At 38.2% G+C, this 14,812-nt stretch overlaps 1 protein-coding gene across 1 annotated transcript in view; it reads left to right on the top strand.

The window, feature by feature from the left end:
* dars1 (aspartyl-tRNA synthetase 1) overlaps nt 1–14,812 on the top strand; it is a 33,775-nt gene that overhangs the window by 8,264 nt on the left and 10,699 nt on the right. Inside the window, exons 7-12 of the mRNA XM_069663202.1 lie at nt 3,595–3,697; nt 4,468–4,548; nt 9,557–9,616; nt 11,281–11,392; nt 12,484–12,618; nt 13,974–14,121. Of these exons, the coding sequence (XP_069519303.1) occupies nt 3,595–3,697; nt 4,468–4,548; nt 9,557–9,616; nt 11,281–11,392; nt 12,484–12,618; nt 13,974–14,121 (639 nt within the window). The remainder of the gene's footprint in view (nt 1–3,594; nt 3,698–4,467; nt 4,549–9,556; nt 9,617–11,280; nt 11,393–12,483; nt 12,619–13,973; nt 14,122–14,812) is intronic.

The raw sequence follows: 14,812 nt of genomic DNA, 5'->3' as shown, positions 1-14,812 counted from the left end.
ACTCACTCAGGTACCCTGTTCCAGGCCATTATTGATATTCATTTTCACTCTCTCTTATAGTGCAATACTAAAGTCCATGCTTTGTAGCTTCAGAAATTGCACAGAAATTGTGGCTTCAGAAATTGCACTAAATTATCAGGTTATTTCTTTTGCAGTAGTTTCCCAATCATGTTTTGCCATTTTGTGGTTTGGCACATTTTGCAATACATTGCCATGTAACAACGTAGCAATTGAAGGTTTTGACAGAATTTGCAACACGGTCTTACATTACAACAGTGATGTCACGATGCAGCGTCAAAGCACAGGGGGCTGGGGCATTGCTGTTAGGATTTATTCAGACTAGTGATGCAACGATCAGGAGTTTTAGGGCCAATACCGATTTTTTAATAGTGAGATCTGCTGAACCGACCACCGTTCTAAATGCATTTCAACCTTTCTAAGATTATAAAAATCATACCACACAGAGAGAAATGAATACATTATGATCCTAGTGTTTATTAGCGATTGCACTTGATAACTGCACTGTTCAGAACAATTAAGTGTGCTGCACATATGTAGACCATTAATGCAAATAAACAAATTTTGCCTGAAACCTGTAGGCTCTGGAATCAAACTAAACAAGTGAATGGGGCTCTCTGTATCAACTGTGTCCACAAGACAGCTCTGAAACACTTAGCTTAACAATGTTAAGGATAACTATTGCAAAAATAGAAATTGATAATAAAACCCAAACACAGAAAAACGTGAGAGCAGAGAAGTATTCTGTGTTTATCCAGTTAAAAATGACTAGTTTGAAGAACAAATGAACTCTTTCTCTGTTAACAGTTAAACAAAAAGCAATATTCAGTCAGGTCCGTGTCACAACATGGTCAACCTTTAAGTGCAAACAAGGACGTTTAACATCTTTAACAACAGGCTCACATGTGTTAAATGCCTGCAGTGGGTGATCTCATCTAGTACTTCCTTCAATGACGGATTTATTTTTAACAACGATAGAAAAATATTAAGTCAGTAAATTGGAAAATTGAGTGTGAAATGTGGACTTCCACAATCTACTTTAATCTGATCACTTTGCTTTGCTTCAGTCCCCCCAACACACCTGCACCTCTGCTCTCCGCGCAGCTGCTTGCCCCGCCCCCCTCTTTCTGTCTGTCTGTCTCTCTGTGTGCTGTGTCTTCATCAGCAGTCTGTTTAAGTTACAAAAGTTCAATATTTTCTCTCGCAATTCAGTTCTCACAGCACGTGAGCCGCGTGTGCAAGAGGGACATTATTAAGGATGTAGCGATCAAAACGATCGATCGATAGTTACCAAATTATATCTGAACCTTTTTATAAGCTTTATAAACAGCGACAATCAATGAATTTACAGTAGGCACATACGGAGATACACAATAGGATTGTTTACATTGCGTAACAGAACTGCATATGATTGTGTGCGGACAGAGAGTGTCCGATATCGGACCCTCTTTTGCCGTTAGAACACTGTGTGAGGAGTAAACTGTTCCCGCTGTTGTTTAATTGGTTGCCATGACTTCACGTGTGATTGATCTCCTGTGACTCCTGTCACTGTTTCAGTGCTCTTTCTTAATGAGGAGAGCAGGCGAACAACTGTTCATTTCAAGCAGACATCTCTGCGGAGTCGTTTAATTGCAACTTTGGGACACATTATAGAAATATGAAGCAAAATGTATGTAGCGGAAACACTGGCAAAGTTAAAAAATAACATGCCTTTGGTGTTGTGAAAGCGGCAACCCTACAGCTACAAAACAGTCCTGCTGTGAGGAATTTTAGGGTTTGATTCACACACATGTCACTAACTTATGCTGTTATGTAGCTATGCAAGTTATTGTATTTTTGAGGAGATTTTGAGCTATCAGCCTCTGCAATCACTGAAAATCCCACCACCCATTTGAGCTGGAGCTAATGGGGACATTAGAATTTCCTTGTTTCAGACAATACATCTTTTTCCGTTAGGTCTCTTCCAATTATTTATATTATTATTAAGTATAACATAGTAAAAATGTAAGTCCAGCATTTTTAGCAATAGCTGTACCAATTTCAAGTTACATTGGACTCCTACCCCAATGTGTAATCTCGTTCACAGAGCCAGTCAATAGCCTCTTTTTCACATCCTGTTCAAGACTGGACTGTTATGCCTTTGTTACGCCTTGTCGACTGTCTAAGTCACAAGCCCTTTTTCACAACAAGCCACTCCTCTAAGGTGATTAAACATATCAACCTAAAATTGTGGTCAGGAAAACCTAAGAGTATATGTAAGATTTTACATATATTCATCAATCAAATATTATTTTTTATTGCCAATGTGTAAGGGGTTAGTAGAGGAACTGATAAATTGAGACCTTCCCCAACTTCCTCCATTGGCCCCAACAACCTGTGAGCTGATTTTTGTGTAAACACTCGGGATGTGATGGATCTGTGCATTCGCAAATACCTAGGCCGAGAGCTCATTTTATGCCACTACAGTCAACAGTGTGTCAACACGAGACAACGCAAGCTGTGAAATGAAGGATAATGCCAACAAAAGACTGGCACCAACACAAACTACACAGAAGAATAAAAAACAAAATAAATTTTTATCTAGTGAAGCCCATCTGACCAAACGGGAATTTGATCGACGTCAGGGGGAAAACTAGAGTCAACATCGGCATCGGTGTGTCAGTTATCTAGCTTGACAAACGGTGTGGATTTTGTAAATGATGTAGCAGAACAAAGCAAATGTGTATAACTACTGATTGTTTTATCTAAGCCAGTATCATTGCATTACCTGCCCAGGCTAAGGTTAGCCAGCCAGCTATAAGCTGGCAACAAGGTACCGGTAGCTTGTCTGCTATCGCAGACGATTTACCAGTTAGGCAACGCAGCAAAGCGCTGTAGAGTAAATAACAGCAGCTAACTCATGCAGACTCCCGGGGCTGATCTGGCTGGTAGTAGAGTAATTTGCCATTTGGTTACGAAGCAAAATGCCAGATCCATGCATAAGGGTGCAAGGGTCCGTTCATCGTTGCTTGCGTCTTTAATTTGGTACTAAAATTGGGACTTTATACTTCTCAAAGTGACACTGGGATGCCACCAGATGTAACATTCTGCATACAAAAAGTGAAAAGTGTCTTTTCAAAAATACAGTGGTGATGGGAATCATTTTAAGGCTCCCAGAATTTATTTTGAAGTGAGTAGAACATTGCTATAATGGTGTTTTGTGTAAAATATGATGTGTGTATACAGGGAAACCATTTGTACTCTGCTCAAATGAGGGGTAGGTGCTTGTGTTCAGCAGTTTGGCAATAGTGGTTTTGTCATGAAAGCCACATTTCTGAGATCTCAATTTTCTCCTGTTTTCAGTGAGCTAATTTCATAGCAGAAGTTTAATTATTATTATGTATTGTGATTTCTTGTTGTAACCCCACCTAACAAAATCACGCCCTCTTATCCCACATCACACGTTAACAATTAACATTCATGGTGAAAATGCTTGTATGCCCGCATTAGCCACACTTTAATAGACATCTCTTTCTCTTTTATGTTTTTTTATGTTATCTGTAGCTTTAACTCAACCCTGGTTACTGTCTCCCCCAGCATCACCAAGGAAAGCATTGTAGACGTGGAGGCATTGGTGAGGAAAGTGGAGCAGAAGATCGAGAGCTGTTCCCAGCAGGATGTGGAGCTGCACATTGAGAGGGTGGGCGTACTTTTAACTGCTGTCTGTCAGCATACGATTCTCTAAATCCAGTAAAATATCAGTGGGGTATAGGCTCAATCACCATTGTGTTACCTCATTCGGCCATAGATATAGACTTAACAAACATTTATTTAATGTGGTTTTATTCAATTTCATTTAAATTCCCACTCAAGTGTATTTTGTAATTTTTATTTATAGGTCAAAGTACATGTCATGTCAAGTTATTGGAATGTTTCCGGGGGCTGGTCCTCATTTGTAACAGTACAAAATGGTTGAGATGTCTAGAGATAAAGTTCCGTGAGTACATTACATGAGATGACAGTCAGCAGAAAGCTAGCAGAATCCACCTGCCACTCCAAGCGGGCCTAGCCCTAATAATGCCCTAAACTGTATGCCTTACTTTAACTTTAAAGGGGAGAGCAAAGTATGCAACTCCTCACACAGGCACTGCACAGGTGCCATACAGTTGATCATCTTCAATGTGGTGAATACATACGACATACTGTATTTGGGATTCAAGATGTACACTGTTACAGGTTTTTATGTTGGTATCCAGCATCTGTATGTAATTGTTTTTAATATAGAAACCTGATAGCTTCAAAACGTACAGCAGTCATTCGAACATGGATGACGTTTTACAAGATGTGTCTTTCACTTTGACTTTGAAATATGTATGTGGACTCCAGGTACTTTTCGCTTTCTGAACATCAGATGCAAACAGTAGTTTATTATTCTATAAATCTCAATGCTTTGTTTCTTGCTCCTGTCAGATTTTTGTCATCAGCCAGGCAGAGCCACGTCTCCCCCTTCAGTTGGAGGATGCTGTCAGGCCTGATGGAGAGGGGGAAGAGGTGAGGATGAATTGCGAGTTGGATGGGTATTTCACACAAGATCCTGCAGGATTAGGAAGAGCACTGAAACAGTGAAAGGAGTCACAGGACGTCAATCACACGTGAAGTCTTGGCAACCAATAAATAGCAGCGGGACCACTTTACTCCTCTCAGTTTTCCAACGGTAAAAGAGGGTCTGCTCTGCATCGCTGACATTGGACGCTCTCTGTCCACACAGAATCATACGCAGTTCTATTATGCAATGTAAACAATCCACATGCCAATATCAGCTGTGCGCTCAATATCAAACTTTCAGCTCTCTGGCGATGTCCCTCTTGCCAGCTGCCACAATAATGTAGTGAAATGAGCAGCTATTGTGTATCTAACTCCGTACGTACCTACTCATAAATTCATTGATTGTCACTGTTTATCAAGCTTATAAAAGGTACGGATGTCATTTGGTAAGGATTAATCGTTTTGAGACGCTATGTCATTGATAACGTCCCTTGTACACATGCGGCTCACTTGCTGTGAGAACTTTATTACGAGAGAAAATATTGAACTTTTGTGACTTCATTAAACAGTCAACAAAGCAGACAGAGAGACAGGCAGAAAGAGGGGGCGGGGCAAGCAGCTGTGCAGAGAGCAGAGATGCAGGTGTGTTGGGGGGACTGAAGTAAAGCAAAGTGATCAAATTAAAGTAGTTTGTGAATTAAAACTTAAAAAGGTGAAGAAGAGAGTGCAATTAAAGTGTGGAAGTAAGAGATAACTATCTAGAAAGAGTGTAATCCAGACTGAGTAAGTCTACATGTGATGTGCTTCTCACAGAAATTATTGATATATGCATTTAATTACAATCAATTAATTACAAAGCCTGTAATTAATTAGATTCATTTTTTTAATCACCTGACAGCAATAGTTTTGATATGATGTGCGCATGCGCACAAACCTGGGTGGTACGACAAAACCCTCTACCCCCGCTGCTGAAAAAAATCATAGAGGAAACACTGTCCTGACTTATGACAAGTTAATGATATTCCACTGTGCCGAATATTTTCAAGTATTTGATGACACTCTAGGCTGATCATAAGCAAGTGCAACGTTGTGTTTTGGCTGAAAGAAATGTCAGTAAGACAGCTCAGATTCTGCTGTTACCTAAAAAGCATGACTTGAAGAAAAACACCTGATGAGCTCAATAACTCAATAAATAATCTCCATTTGCTCAAATCAAAGTGTTTTACTTCAATTACCAACAATGTTTCAGTTCTTCATTGAAAAGGCCTTCATCAACAGATGGAAGCTGTTTAGTCAGAATAATCAATGGAATGGATGCCGTAAGATTTAACACACCCCGGTGGTCAAGCAGTTATATCCATCTCTAAATTTGGATCCACCGTATCCATTATCAAATGATGATAATATATTATTATATACATGTAACATAAGCAAATTGATACATGGGTCTCACCATGTCAGACAGCGAAATGGCCATCTGTGTTTTTTAGCATAGGGCTCTCAAACTTAATCCTAGAGAGGGCCAAAGGAGTGGTGGTCAAGCAGTTATATCTATCTTTAAATTTGGATCCACCATATCCATTATCAAATGATGATAATATATTATTATATACATGTAACATAAGCGAATTGATATATGGGTCTCACCATGTCAGACAGCTAAAATGCCATCTGTGTTTCTTAGCATAGAGCTCTCAAACTCAATCCCAGAGAGGGCCAAAATGACCATGTTTTTTAATTATGACAAATTATTCATACAAAAATATGAACTTAAATGTTCCCAAGACATTTTAGAGAATTCAGAACAAGTGAGGGTATCGAAAAAAAGAAACGAGAGATCACATTTAAAATAAAAGACAAATCAGCATCGTACAATTTTTTGTCTCCCTCTCTATCGGCGGTTTTTCACTGATCAATTTCTAATGAAAATGTTCATCAAAGGTAATCAAAAAGAAAACTATAAAATCTAAAATATTTCTGTTTTTTAATCAGCAACACCATCAAACAAAATAATATTTTAAATGTGATCAATCTGATGAAAATGTGCAACTATTTCAAACATAAATGGTGTACCTTGTGATTACAGGAAAAAGTGCAAAAAGAAAACATATTTAAGTGCACTCTGCTGTTAGTTTACAAGCAAGTTTACAGGAAGGTTGTTTGGGGTTAGGTGCTGAGCTGCAGAAACTCTCAACATGGAGTGAAGTTGTGCATTGAGACGACTCCTGTGTGAGGCTTTGTTCATCACAGAAAAAAAATAGCTCACACAGGTATGTGCTTTTAAACATGCAGATCATTCGAGCAGCTTGTGGGCGGAGCTGGGGAATCAGTTCGGGGATAAAGCGTGGGAACTGTACAGCGCCCAAAGTCATACTTTGCCTTGAGTTTGCCATTAAATTGGATTATGTATACCTAAGGATTATTTTTTTATTGAATAATCTAACAATTATTGATTTGATTAGTCTATTAATCTAACAATTATAATTGTGATTAGTTGATTATTTTAAGGACTTAGTTATGGATTTTTCTAAAGCAAATTTTTTATTACATCCAATAAAAAATATTAGTCTCCTCTTTCCATCACTGTTTTTTCACTTATTATTATTATTATTAATAATGGACTATTTTTCAGATGCCTAATCGGAAAAATACTGACACATTGATTAAGAACTTTCTTAAAACAAGTAGGGTTAGCTTATTAAACAACAGAATGACTACTTAAAAACATAAATCAACAATTTTTGTGAGGGTACTACAGAGGCCTACTTCTTACCCTCCTCTCAATTAAAAGATTGAGTTTGATTTTTTCCCAACTGGTCCTGAACAGGCTTGAATCTCTTCCCTCCTCTCGTAACTTGTGTCATGAAATGTGTGCATTGAGTGGGTGGTCGAGCAAGTAAGAGAGAGTGGAAGAGTGACAGTAAATATGAGCGGAGCAGAGAGAAAGTTAGGCTTATATTTAACATCGTACTGGGGCTTCACTCAAAACATTTGAGGCTCAAGTCAGCACTCCCCAGAACGTGGTGCCCTAGGAGATCGCCTACATCACCTATACCTTGAGCTAGACCCAGGTATTGCAAAACCCATAATATTCACGGGTGCGACGCGCCTGCTCCCACACTTTAGATCAGGGGTTTCAAACACATATTAGGTAGTGGGCTGCATTTGTTCAAATGAGACCTCATAGGGGCCGGACTATTACTTGCCAACATCATTAGGACTTAACACATAGATATGTGGGCTACTAGCTGTTTTATTATTTGCCGACAGACACAGTACCAATCAGTGAGCATTGCATGTTGTTGCATAAACAAGAAAAATGTAAAATTACGGTAAGGAGAGAGAACGGCAATAAGTAAGAAAGAAAGTATTTTTCAATCCAAGGGTTCTCAGTTTACACATGCGCTGCTTCACAAACTGTTGCTCGGTAAATAGCATGTGTGCTGCTGTATATCGGCATGCCAGTTATGATAATTGATACTATCTTGCGGGCCGGATATAATTGGCCTGCGGGAGTTTAGTTTTGCACTTGTGATTTAGACTTGTAGACTAGATCCTGGTAAAAATAAAAGTTATTTACAAAGCATATTGGCCCTTAAGAGAGCTCCTAAGGTGAAACAGTGAGTTTATTAAACACTACAGATTGGATTGTACAGGTATCGTGCTTATGGTAGATCTCATTAGAAATGTGCCCACACAATGCAATATTGCCGGAAATGAAAGTGATCACAACATTAAAATATTTGGAAACTGAAAAAATGCATTAGTGTAGCAGCATAACTTGAGTCTGTTGCAAATGTCAATAAGCAGGGTGATCGCACATTTACTGCGCTGTCACAGCCTCGTATTGTGAGGCACACCCTGCGAGCTCACTAAAGGGCATTCATGGGTATAGCCTGCTTCCCTGGTGTTGTGGCTGTAGCACATCTGCATTATTGTGCCATCAGAAAATGAAGTAGTGTTTGTCAACAGCAAGCTGAGCCGATTTTCCCTCGTTAATATCAGTATCAATATCAATTAGATTAAGTACTAAAGTTACCAGCATGGTAAATAACCGTGATCAAATAAACTATCTGCACAAGTGAGCATGTGTTTTCAAACATTTTGTAGACTATATACTTTTAAAAGGTTGATTTCATTGTCCTTTTATGCCTATTATCACTAAGATAAGAGTGATAAGATAAGATTATCACTAACTTTTTCTCTATCTTTTTGGTCTACCATGCCTCCTCACTAAGATGAGTTTTTTCCCTTCCTTGGTAAGAGTTGCTCTGAGTGTTCCTAAATCACTCCTGAGCTAGTTCTCCTTGCTCGAATTTTTTAAGCTAAGTAAGGAACTCTCTGAGAATATTCTCAGAATGTTTGCAAATACGGGCCAAGTGGTTTTCTGCTGCCATTCAACATTTTGTTACACTGTTGTAGCAGCACTTGCCCTCTGGAGAGCCCTGTCTAACTCACAGTCTACCCATCTAACCTTTTGTCCCTCTGCATTGGGTTGTTTCAAGCAGGATGGGGTTACACATGCTATTATCTCAGACCCTAGAGAGTCCTCAGAGGAAGTCTGACATCTATGACCCTGAAGTAGAGGTTTCACATGTCTTGAAACATGTATGCTTTAATTTGTTTTTTACTATTTTCATATCTCTGTTATTGCCCTGTTGCAGATGTTTTGTACTGCGGTTGACCCTGTAATATTTGCAGCTTGGTATAAAGGGGCCGTATTTTTAATTTTTGGTGTTTTAGATCTGTACGGTAGTTGTATAGTGGTCTGTGTTTTTACTTTCAAATTACAAACATGCTGGTCATAATGAAAATAGTTATTTTTGTGGAGTGATAGCACTTTCTTAGTTTTTAGAGCAGCAAACAGTCGATGTTTCATATCAAGGATTTTTATACAAAAATAACAGTGTTACAACAAACCTCCTGTAAAGAGAACTGAGCACTAATATTCTTGAATATGTTCATAGTTAAAGAGTTTTGGCTGATTTTGATAAAATTTTTTTTTGGCTTTCAGGAAGGCAGAGCCACAGTCAACCAGGACACTAAGCTGGACAACAGGGTGATTGATCTCAGGGTAAGATACTACAAGAGCAAGGAAGACAAGGAAAAAATACCTGAATACCTGCAAATGATTTGTCTTTGATATCTGATCTTGCAAGTTACATATTCACGGTGGTGGCTTGAGTAGCTGTGTGGTGAGATAAAAAAGATGCAAATTCAGATATTGAAGCCACATCTTTATAAGGTTGCAATAAAATATCAGCAAAGTTAAACTAATCTCTTAAATTTTACCTTGTAATATAGGAAACTAAGTAAGTTAAATGATTTTACATTAAATGGAAAGCAGCCACGGTTAGTATTGGAATTGTAAGGCAATGCAAACTAGTACACCTTTCAAGTAAAAAGTACACTTCTATGGTTTAATCGGCTGATGTAATGTATAACATTTAGTGTTGGAGAAGTCTAAATCTATGCAAGTAGCAATCGAGACTGAACCAGAGTGTCTTATTGTTTTGATCTGATCCTCCCACTTGTATGATGCAACAGACAGGAAGGCGTTAACATCACAGCACAGGGCCAAATAGCTCATAACCCTGACAACAACACCTATGTCTGTAACACATTGGACTTGGGTCCGTCATCAGTTTTGGACTTAGAACCCAGTTAAGGCATACAGTAATTCCCACACACGCAGACAGACACTCCAAAATGGGACCATAAATCTAATATTGGTCTTTCTGAACTTCAGTTGAAACTTGACCATGCTTGAACATGCAGTGTTTCACGTTAAATGGAATTCTTTTAGTTGCCAGTTTGACCTACAGGTAGCCTGATATTTTTTGTCATTCTGTTATGTTAGTAAGGAGAGCCCAAAAAAATCGGCCACAAGACAGAAAATGTTGCAACAACAGTCTAAGCCTTAGTCTGAGAGGAAAGGAAACCAATGGTCCATGTTATTAATGCAACTAACCTTTCAATTATTTTGTTGATGAATACTTTATTATTGTTTTACAAATCATGAGAACTATGAAAATACTCATCACAATTCTCTAAACCTCAAGGGGATGTCTTTAAGTTGGGTTTTTGGTTCGAACTACAGTCTAAAATCTACAAATATTAAGTTGACTATCAAATAAGAAAAAGAAAAAACTTTAATTCCCCCCATTTGAGAAGCTGGATCAAGTAAATATTTGGCATTTTTCCATAAAGCAGGTCTTGTCAATTTTTGATGAAGATGATTTTTTAGATACTTAAGTTAAGTTATCCTTTAACATAATACTGCCATTTGTCTGAACAGAAGCTTGACAATCTTTTGAACTCATGACTAAAAAGTAATATTAAGTTGAGCCCAGGAGTAAACCCAGAGAAATATTCATATGTTAAGCCAGTTTTATTTAACAATTTTGCAAAAAGGACCATTGTATTGAAAGGACCATGGTCTTGGGTTACTCTTTTCAGTTTGGACATGTTCTGTTGCCTAAATGGTTCAGTATATTGGGGCTTAGGTTCTTTTAGTAATCTCCTGATTTAGTTAAAGCAATTTCAACCGTTATATTTATGGTGATAGGTTCTTTTGTGATTTTGAATGCATGTCTTGCCCCTGTCCGCAAAAATACTTTAACCTTTATGTTTAGAGGAGCTCCATTAAAAGAAAATTGGCACTCTTGCTTTCACACATCTGTCTGATGATTCTCTATGTGTGGCTACTTGTTTGTTTTTTTGCATATCTTCGAAAAGACTACCACTAGCCAGGCCATCTTTCGCCTGCAGTCTGGAGTGTGCGAGCTCTTCAGAGACACCCTCATCAAAAAAGGCTTTGTGGAAATCCAGACCCCTAAAATCATATCAGGTACAAAGACACCCAGTCACGTTGATCCTGCCCAACAGGAAACTTAAGACTAACATGCATCAAATTACTTTAGATGAGTTATATCATCGGAGGCACACTTTGTTTCAGAATCAACACCCACTGGTGTCCTGTGAGTCATCTTGTGACAGTTATAAAGGGCGTTCCTGTCTGGGTTTTCCTTTATTTACAATTTATGAACAAAACCTTAAGATCAGTTGAAGCTAACAAAACTGTGAGTAATAAAGAGCCAAACTACAGTCATTCTTATACCCTGCTACCTTTTTCTTAACATGAAGAATGAGAAAACACTTGGTATTCTCCCTGTAAACGGTATACCTTATATAATGTTCACTGTTTAGCTGAAATGCATTCATTGTTAGAAGCCCAGAAAAGATCACCAATATACACCCAGTTTAGTCCAACTAGATGATCTCTGTCTTTCTCACAATGAGGTAAGTAAGTTAAGTCTTACACTAATTTTCAGTGCTTAGTCTCGCGCATGCCTGTCTGGCAAAACATTTTACATTCTTACTTCCTCTTTCCTTCAAGCGCCAATAACACTGGCTTAGCGTTACAGTTCTAAGTTCAAAACTGCCACTCTTTTTATTTTGGAGGAACTAGCATATCAGCTCTGTGGGCTTTTTGCAAAAACCACATCCTCTTGCCTGCCAACACCCATAGTACATGCTGTGAACAGTTTGTACTGTGTGAACCTCCACCCTTCTACTGACGATGTGAGAACATAGATGCCCTTTGACGTCTGTTTGAAATAGGGAACCACAGATGTGTTATGTAAGAGTCTCATCTTATATAATTTTAAGGCCTGTATTTATTTGTTTCTGTTGGCCTGGTTGCTGTTACATTTGATATTTTGAAGCTGCTTATTTATAGTTCCAACTGAAACATCCATTGAACAGTCTATATAAATTCAGAATTTCTGATGGTCTGGTTTTGTGAAGTGATAAAGCTAATTTTCCGTTAAAGTGGTCTCTTAGTTAGTTGCCTATGTGAAGAAGTATAAGTGAGCCTTTGATGTTAATTGCCATTTTGTGCATATTATATTTGTTTAAGTAGTCTTTGTGCTCTTCTAGCTGCCAGTGAAGGTGGAGCAAATGTCTTCACGGTGTCTTACTTTAAAACCAGCGCTTACCTGGCCCAGTCTCCCCAGCTCTACAAGCAAATGTGCATCTGTGCTGACTTTGACAAGGTCTTCTGTGTCGGCCCAGGTAAGACTGCCTCCTATCTGTCCCCTCACACGTTTCCTGTGAGTACAGCTTAGTGTGTGGGTAACACTATCGTACAGCAGTAGAAAGTCTTTAACTATTCCTAAGTTTAAAACAACACCCACCTATTTCAGTGAACACATACTGCCACCATCTGTTTGAATACATAAAGTATGCAAATAAACAATATGCAAAAATACAAAGCATCCCATACATAGCCATCCTTTTAAACGTACTACATACATGTGATTTTATGGTGATACAACATTCTCCTCCATTATAAGATAAACATTTTGGGAGAAGAATGCACATACAGTATTCTACTAGCTGCAGCCAGGTCTTTGATTGCTCCTATTTGAAACACCAGATAACACAAAGGACTTAAGACCATCACTGCTTTTAGGCACAATGTAGGGCTGCACAATTATTGCCAAAATTATAATACGATTATTTTGATCAATTTTGAGAATAATCACAATTATTAATACATTTTAGTTATACATTTACTCTATAATATATTTATTATTGTAATTTAACATTGATATAAATAGAACAACACCTTCAGTTCCATTTTGTGCTACATTTCTGCTCATGTACAAAATGTCAAACTAAGATTTGAAGGAGCTGGTTTAGCTCAGTTGGTAGAGTGGGCGCCCCATGTACAGAGGCTGTCGCACTGATCGCAGGTTCAACTCCAGGTTTGCCGATCATTTGGTGCATGTCATCCCCCATTCTCTACTCCCAACATTTCCTGTCTATCTTCAGCTGTCCTGTAAGTAAAGGCAAAAGCCACAAAAATATTCTTTTAAACAAAAAAAAAAAATACTTGGTGATAAATACACAGAATTGGCTAATGTTTATGATGATGTGGATTGGTCAATAACTTTGATATTAAGTGAAATTTCATGCGAGAGGCATCAACATACAACCTTGTTTCAGTTCACCACCTCACCATCTGCGTTGCCAATTTCCCCATGTCTTCAAAATGTTCTTACGCATAGGTCAGAGTTTGCTTACTGGTAGGCACATTCTCCCGCAAAGCTCATTTGTATAGATTACAACTTTTGTGTGAGAAGTGGCGCACTCCTCTTTAAGGCCTCGTTTTGTCCATCCCCGACCTGTTATAATTGAGACCTTGGGTCTTTTGTTTGTCTTTTCCCTAAGCCTTTCCTGGTGAAATCAAGCTGTATGATAACACATTGTCTTAGTCTATTGTCATTTTATTGGACAAGGAGACATTTAGTGGCTAGATTGTAATACTGACTCTTTTCACTGGAATATGTGTTTAACCCTGCTACTTGTCCTCAACTTCTGCCTACTTTTTTTCGGACATTGATAATAAATCTGTTTGATTTTAGTTTTCAGGGCTGAGGATTCCAACACACACCGTCACTTAACTGAGTTTGTGGGTCTGGATATTGAGATGGCTTTTAACTACCATTACCACGAGGTGGTTGACTCAATCACTGACACCATGGTGCAGATCTTCAAGGGCCTGAGAGACAAGTATGGATTTGGCTTTATATAATAAATCTCAAACTGATAGATTGGCTTTTTTCAAATGTGCTACAAATAACATGCCGTAGAGACATGTTTTGTTGCCTTACTCAACACAAGAAAGAAAGAATTAAACTGTGAAAGGATCACTTCTTCTGACTGAAATTCAGGGGATGGCAAAAAGTTAAAGTAATGTATTTGTTTGAAAAACTGTTTCAGTTATTAAATCTCTAATATGCGTTGTCACCCACTATTGTAGGATTGTTTGGAAGTCGGTGATTTCCACTCAGTCTACCAACAAGAAAATGTTATTACGTGTATTTAATGCCTCCTAGTGGTGTGCATATGTGCAGTATGTTTGAGAGCAGTTAAAGCTGAATATGTGTATGAGTAAATAATGGTGTACAGAGAGCTGTAAAAGCATGATGTGTATGTGTAAAAATGCATAAACGGATATTTATGTATTGATAACACTAGGAGGTAATTTCACAGAATTTCTAGACTGTTCCTCTTACTACTTAGTAATTGATATAAATATTTGCCTATGATAGAGACGAATTGGCCAAATCTGTGAAAGTTATTTACCCAAGTGGGCAATGGCCATTGTTAGATAATGAAGGGTAAATTTGGCATTCTGCCATTTGGTTTTGGGGTTAATATTTTGGGCTCTAGTTTGAAGATATTAATGTGTGTGTGTGTG

The sequence above is a fragment of the Semicossyphus pulcher genome, unplaced genomic scaffold (genome assembly GCF_022749685.1).
Source record: "Semicossyphus pulcher isolate SPU_LCO1_2020_fin unplaced genomic scaffold, fSemPul1.0.p SCAF_15, whole genome shotgun sequence".
NCBI classification, from domain to species: Eukaryota; Metazoa; Chordata; class Actinopteri; order Labriformes; family Labridae; genus Semicossyphus; species Semicossyphus pulcher.
This window is presented reverse-complemented; position numbering and strand designations above follow the sequence as displayed.